Source organism: Sinocyclocheilus grahami, unplaced genomic scaffold (genome assembly GCF_001515645.1).
Source record: "Sinocyclocheilus grahami isolate Dianchi unplaced genomic scaffold, SAMN03320097.WGS_v1.1 scaffold53.1, whole genome shotgun sequence".
Lineage (NCBI taxonomy): Eukaryota > Metazoa > Chordata > Actinopteri > Cypriniformes > Cyprinidae > Sinocyclocheilus > Sinocyclocheilus grahami.
This window is the reverse complement of record NW_015505232.1, coordinates 364,207-371,293: the sequence shown is the minus strand read 5'-3', so window position 1 is coordinate 371,293 and position 7,087 is coordinate 364,207. Positions and strand designations below refer to the sequence as shown.

The 7,087-nt window shown below is 37.4% G+C and overlaps 1 protein-coding gene across 1 annotated transcript in view; it reads left to right on the top strand.

Annotated features, from left to right (window-relative positions):
- Positions 1-5,355: 5,355 nt before the first annotated feature.
- LOC107583413 (seizure protein 6-like) overlaps positions 5,356-7,087 on the top strand; it is a 60,304-nt gene continuing 58,572 nt past the window's right edge. Inside the window, exon 1 of the mRNA XM_016269615.1 lies at positions 5,356-5,738. Coding sequence (XP_016125101.1) covers positions 5,654-5,738 — 85 coding nt within the window. The 5' untranslated portion in view covers positions 5,356-5,653. The remainder of the gene's footprint in view (positions 5,739-7,087) is intronic.

Sequence of the window (7,087 nt, the reverse complement as noted above, 5' to 3'; positions counted from 1 at the left end):
CTTTTAATGTTCAGTGATTAAAAATTGAGTAGATTAATGTCACCTCATTGTACTCGTTTTGGAAAATATTTATTGTGTTCATACAGAACATGTATTTGTTCTCCAGAACTGACAGGAACTGGGAAACATTGAAGCGGTCTTTGCGTCTGTCGCAGTGTTATTGTAGATCTACCGTGCAGAACAGTGACAATAAACCTTGACTCTCTGCGACCTATTCAAACTGCTGACGAAATGTTTCAGTCAGATCCGGTCCAGCCCTGCTGCCAACAATTTCCCATAAAGATCAGCTAATAAAAAAAGCTGTTAAGATGGTTCCAATAGACATTCTTAAATAATAAAACCTGCATTTTCTCAGAGCTTAGATTGAACATTTCATAGCCCCTTTTCAACAGAATCTCCTCCAGCCCAGCAATCCTGCGGTGCAATAGAGTGGGTGTGAGATTTCTGACGGTGTGAAGGTCAGCGGCAGGTTAATAGAGCATCATTTTTGTTTGGTAAGTGAATTATCAGTGCTGTGCAATAAGTCACTGCATGGGGACTCATTTTACTAACGCATATCAAACAGTCAGAATGACCTCTGACCTTTATAAGGCCTGGTACTTGTTTGAGGAAAGGTCATTTAGCTGCTGAGCAACTGCCATTAGCTTTCTGGCTTCAGGTTTTATAAATCATCTAGGGTTGTAAGTAACAGAGTTCAACAATAACGTCCCAATTTTTTCAAGTCGTCTTGATTTTCAACATTCATGTGTCTCCATGAGCATTAAAATGATGGAACTGAATCAGTATTATGTAACTATTGGCTATTAGTCATTATCTTTATGTATAAAATAGTTTATTTGAAGTTTATTGCAAAATATTTCATCTTAACATATATTAGTTGACTGAATGGGAGATCAAATTACATACAGAATACTATAATGTTGTGAAACACCTTGAGATGTGTCTTTAAAGTCGTATGTTATCGCTAACAGTTAATGTCATTTTAAATTTCAAAGTCCACCATTGCACTCTGGAGATTTTAGGGCAAACGGAAGGAGACCATTAGGAGATAAACAGGTAAGTTTCAAAAAGTTTATTCACAGGATTAGCAGTAGATATGAGAGGCAGGCAAGTGACAGGTAAGCAGTTCAAATGAAGATCAGTTCAATAGACTTAGCTTGAAACTAACAGCTCCTTGGCCCTTTTCTTTGCAGGAAACAGATGAAGATGACCGAAGACAGATGATGACTGGGGAAATGCAGGTAAGTACGTCAGGTAAGTGGCTGTAGTAACAACAACATGTAGGGGTTACCACAGACGAGACCAGACAAGGGCGACTGCTTTCATACCGTAGGTGATGAGGTGAATGGTGGCAGGTGTGCTGATTGGGGATCAGGTGCAGGTATGAAGCAGGCGGGATGCTGGGAAATGGAGTCCTTAATGTGGTAAGGTGACTGAGCTGGTGACTAGCTGGCGATTGGGATTGTGACTGGGCTGGTGACCTTGTGACATAGTGACTGATTAAAAAAGGTTTATCATGTTGTGTTTGGGGTTGATCAGATATCAGAGCACTCTGCACGTTTGTGCATCAGTCTCTGTACAACCAGGATGACAACAGAAAATGAATAATGCTGCATCAAACCGCAGACAGAGATACAATCAGAGCTCTGGGATTCTTTGTTACCTTTGAGATACTGCAGATTGTTTTGTTGTGCAGCTTTGTGCAACACTTCAACACCTTCCACACAACTGTCACAGAAGATGCTGAGAAACTCGTTTTTACACACCCAAGAGATGTGAACCAGTGTTTATGTAGTCTTAGCGCTGTGTTTGGACGAATTATGTGAACTTTTGTTTGGAGCTCTGTTACCTGCTCCCTGCATTAGTGAATGTGAGAATGGTTTCTTTTACATTATTATGTAAAATAAATTAAAAATATTTATGTGCTTATCAGATATGCAAATTTGTGACTGGCCATGTGATTTTCTTGCTTCCATTGATACACAAGATCACAAAGTTGGTTAAAATGATGATTAGATGTAAAATAAATGCCTAAATAAATGTATATACCATTCAAAGGTTTGGAGTCGATGAGATTTTTTTTGCATGTCTTTGAAAGAAGTCTCTTATGCTCACAAAGACTGCATTTGTTTGATTACAAATACAGTAAAAACAGTAATATTTTGAAATATTATAATTTAAAATAACTTTTGCAATTAATTTTATATATTTTAAAAGATAATTTATTCTTGAGATACAAAGCTGAATTTTTAGCAGTCATTTCTCCAGTCTTCAGTGCCTCCTGATGCTTCAAAAATCACCTTAAGTTAATTTGGTCTTCAAGATTTTTTTTTTATTATTATCAATGTTGAAAGCTGTGGATACTACTACTATAAAGTTCAAACGAACAGCATTTATTTGAAATCGAAATCTTTTATGACATGTCTTTACTGTCACTTTTGAACAATTTAATGCACGCTTGCTTTCAAAAACAGGTAATGACCTCATATTTTTTAATGGTATAGTATATATATTCCATGTTTTCTCCCAATTACTACATGGACATAAAATGCACTAAAACTGCATTTCAGATTATTAGAGATGATGTATAGCGACAGGACACTGCCATCACTGCTTGAAATGTCATGTCAAGTACCCATTTTCTGTTAAAATGACTTATTAGCAGTCTGAGCTTCGGTCCCGGCCTCATGAATATTAATATTACCACCCCGACATGCAAACAAAGTAATGTTTGTTCTTGCCTGATGAATAATTCACTTGGTCTTAGAAGTGGCCACAGGTGTGCGAGTATGTGCTCAAAGGCGAAAGAAAAGCTTTTTTAAAATCACGATTTATACCAGGGGGTCAGACTGTACCCGTTTCCTCCTGAGGTGAAATCCTTTGTGTAAAAGCATAAAACTCTGTTATATAATCTCATGCTGATATGATCTCAGCAGCCATTCTACAAAAGCACCCCGGCCCAAAACATGACGTATAATGTCATCAAAGTATAGAAGAAAAGTTCAAGTATGCTTAATCTCAAATGTGTGGCTTGTTTTGGTTGACATGAGTGATTTCATACTCTGAAATACACAGAATACGGTTAAATGGATTGAGTGGGTCAAGTTTCACATTGTGGGGTACAAATGTGGAAGGTGTTCAGCTTTATGGATTGTAATACTGTACGCTTGGTCTCAGTCATCTCAGTCATCATTCACATGGATATATGAAGGTCACAGGAATTGTGAGATGACTGCGAGTGGGTGGAGAAGACCACACAGGTTGTACATGATATTGGAGAAACCTTGGAAGGATGTCTTTTTATTATCTGAAATCACATGATCTCATTCATGTTGTTTCTGCAGCCATTAAGATAAGACTGTTTCAGAAACATCGACTGCTATTGAGATGCACGGCAATGTCCCTCTCAGGTTTTATAGGCATCCTCCCTGCATACAGTAGATGCAGGGTGCTTAGGTATGAAAGACATTGCTTCTGCTCATGTAGACAGAATGACTTCAGCAGTACAGGCAGAGCTGTCCAGTCCTGAGTGGAAATGTTTTCAGAGAGAAAGGCTCATTTAGCAGAACAGAGGGAGGCCGTGACATCAGCAGACTGAGACAAAAATATCTGGCAGCTGCGAAAGGCTTGGTGCCTGAATCGCACTTTTCACAGCAGTTTTGATCAAATCCTCCTGCAGATACACATATACTCAAGTAGATCTACATTTAAGATGTGAATTTCATCTTTCATTCACTGAAAAAGTGGCGTTTTAACAATACAGAAGGCATATATCATTAAGAAATTATTAAAAATGCTTTCTTACACATTTATATACAAATATATATTTAAATATATTTAGTTATTATATATATATATATATATATATATATATATATATATATATATATATAACAATTTTAATAAGTACCTGCTCTTTTCCAGTATGTTTAATTATTATATTTGTTTTAATAAAATTCTAATTACTAATGCAGTTTTATTATGGCCGGACATGATACTGTCATTAAAGACACAGTAAATCTTATTCCCAATATGGGAGGCTATAGATTAATTTCTCAGTAACAATATCTAAACGGCTGTTTAGTCAGCATCCCATCCGAATGAATTTAGAGCCTGTGAAGATGATGATGATCGCTTCATTACCTCAACACATTGGTCAGTCTATTTCACGGCCGTGATTTTCATTAGCTCAGCAGACTGTTTTTCAACAGCAGTGCTGCCTGGCTGAAATCTCTTGCTGAGTGTATAAGCAAGGAGTTACAAGCATTAAAAAAAACACAGACTGTCTTGCCAAATATACAGTACAGGATGTAAAATAGAGCCAGGAGAACCTGATGTTGTTTCTACATTCTGTTTTCATTGTTGTTTTTGTTGTAGTTAAGGAGATGTACAGTGGCTTTGGACAATTTGTTGAAAATTTGCTTAAAAATGTACTCACCCTCAGGCCATCCCAGATGTAGACATGTAAAAATATGAGTCCTCTATCCATAATATTGCTTTCTCCAGTGAAAAATTTGTCTTGTCTGAATCTGGAGAAAAAAATGCACAGATCACACATTGTGTACATTGAAAACAGTCCAAAATCGTTCTAAACAAACACGCTGGTGGAATTTGATGTGAAAGGACACTAGGAGACAAACTTTTTCACTTAAGGAAAATGTATGTATTTTGGCCAGAACTGTCAGTTTAAAGTTGAAACGCCTCAATAATGGACTTGTTTTATGCAAACATACAGCTTTTCACTTCACAAGATGTTAACTGATGGACTAGAGTCATGTGGGTTACTTGTGGATTATTGTGATGTTTTTATCAGCTGTTTGGACTCTGATTCTGACGGCACCCATTCACTGAAGAGGATCCATTGGTGAGCAAGTGATGTAATGCTACATTTCTCCAAATCTGTTCTGATGAACAAACAAACTCATCTACATCTTGGATGGCCTGAGGGTGAGTATGTTTTAATAAAATTTTAATTTTTAGGTAACGATTCCTTTAAATCCCTTAAATTGTATAAATGTCATTGCAATAGACATAACAAAATATCAAATCAAGTAGCATCTGCAAATAAATGATTTTCTAAATAGTTAGACCAAACTACACATACCTTTTTTCTAAATAACCCATGAAATCAAAATGGGAAATTTAAAACCCAACAAAGTTTCCCTTAAAAAAACATTGCTATTGTTTTAACCAATTTAGCCCACTTGCACTCACTCTACCTCCCCCCAACCTTCCAAATGTCTGTATCCCCCAGGGTTATGTTTATATTAGAACTTGTACTCGTTACATTAAGACGATAATCATGTATCTGATGTACTTCTCTTCTGCCTCTCCGCACACGAAAGCAGCTGCTCTAAATAAGCCCAATGCTACTGGATGAACGCCAGGCTGCTGTCCAAAGTGTCCAGGCGCGCTGAGGTTGACTGGAGCTGTCCGCGGTGCTGAAGCTCCACCGCGCAATCCGCTTAGAACAGTCTGTGAGTCGAGCTCTCTCTGCGTTACTGCCGGAGCTCTGCGCGATTCCCCGGGAAAGACGCGAGTAGCCCATATGCTTACAAGACCGTACGGACGTTTTATTTGACATTCGAGTCATTCTCACGGCATCGTTTAACACAAGGACAAATTGTAGTGTGTTCTGAAGAGTCGTTTCAGTATGTGCGCAAGGATCGAGCTCCAAAAGATCTGGCTCCTTTTGCTGCTCATTCTGAGTCTTTCAGTGATTTACACGCGTTGTCAAGGTGAGTATTTATTTTTAAGTACTTAAATCTACTAATGCTGCTGTATGTAATGGAGTTAGATAGGCTATTCATCTTGGGCACAATGACTAACTGGGTTTGTACTGTCTGTGGCTTTACACGTAAAGGATTTCTCCACATACACACACACACACTTTACAGGACACTTTGTGCTATTTCAGATTTTCAATACACTCATTCTGTGTGATTTATAAGCGTTTTGAAAAGTGGGGACATGGGGTAATGTCCTGAAAAGTCACCTTCTCCTTGTAATACTATGTCATACCTTTGTCATTATACAAATTGATGTCCTCATTTGTCACAAAAACGCGCGCGCACACACACACACACACACACATATATGCCATTTAAGTACAATAACAAATTACGAATATATGTTGAGGCAGTTTAGGATATATTCAGAGATTTACTTTTGACGCGTCGTTTAACTGAAATATCGCAGGACTGCATGTACTTCATCTGTAGACTGTTGTGAGAAAGTAAGGGGCCGTTCATATTGACGCGATATTGCGTTAAAAGCAGACGCAGAGCTACAAAGTTGGGGTCTCAAGACGCGTTTTCACATTTGAAACTTCAAAACTCGTTATGCGACACAACTGCAGGAGTGTCTCTCTTACAAATAACAACTTGAACCGAAACCCCCCAAATAAGTAGGCCTATGCCTTTTTATTTTTTAGTTAAACTATGTATTCATTTATTGCAAAATATATAAGTTTCAGCAAACACAAAAGTACAAGTGTGTCTTGGCAGCACTTTTTTTGAACACAAATAGACGCTAGTGAAAAAAGTCGCCTTTAATCTGTGGTGGTAACCATAGAAACAGTAAGCTTCACTATGATGCGATATCGTACGGAATGTTAACAAAACACGACGAGAACTTATATCACTTCACTATTATATATTTAAAGTCTTTTGGATAATTGACGCCCATAGCTAACTATTTGCGTTGCTGAACTGTATCATATTCCGCTTCGAAAATGAGATATTATAGCCTACCGAGTCACTAGCCTTAATGTGAACCATTTCACAAGTCAAATATTTGAGTGTTACAACGGGACAGAATGAGTGTGCTGTGAGTCTCAGCAGCACAAGATAATGACACTAATCCTGAAAATCAGATTAGCACAGTCCCGAACAGAGCTGTTTTTGAAACTAGCAGAGTTGTGTTGTTTTTACCAGTTTAATAACAATCTATATCTCAGCATATTCAGGTCATTTGAACAGGTACGCATAGACTGCAGATGGCAGTTTATATATATATATATATATATATATATATATATATATATATATATATATATATATAATAAAAAAGACGTGTAAGAAAAAAA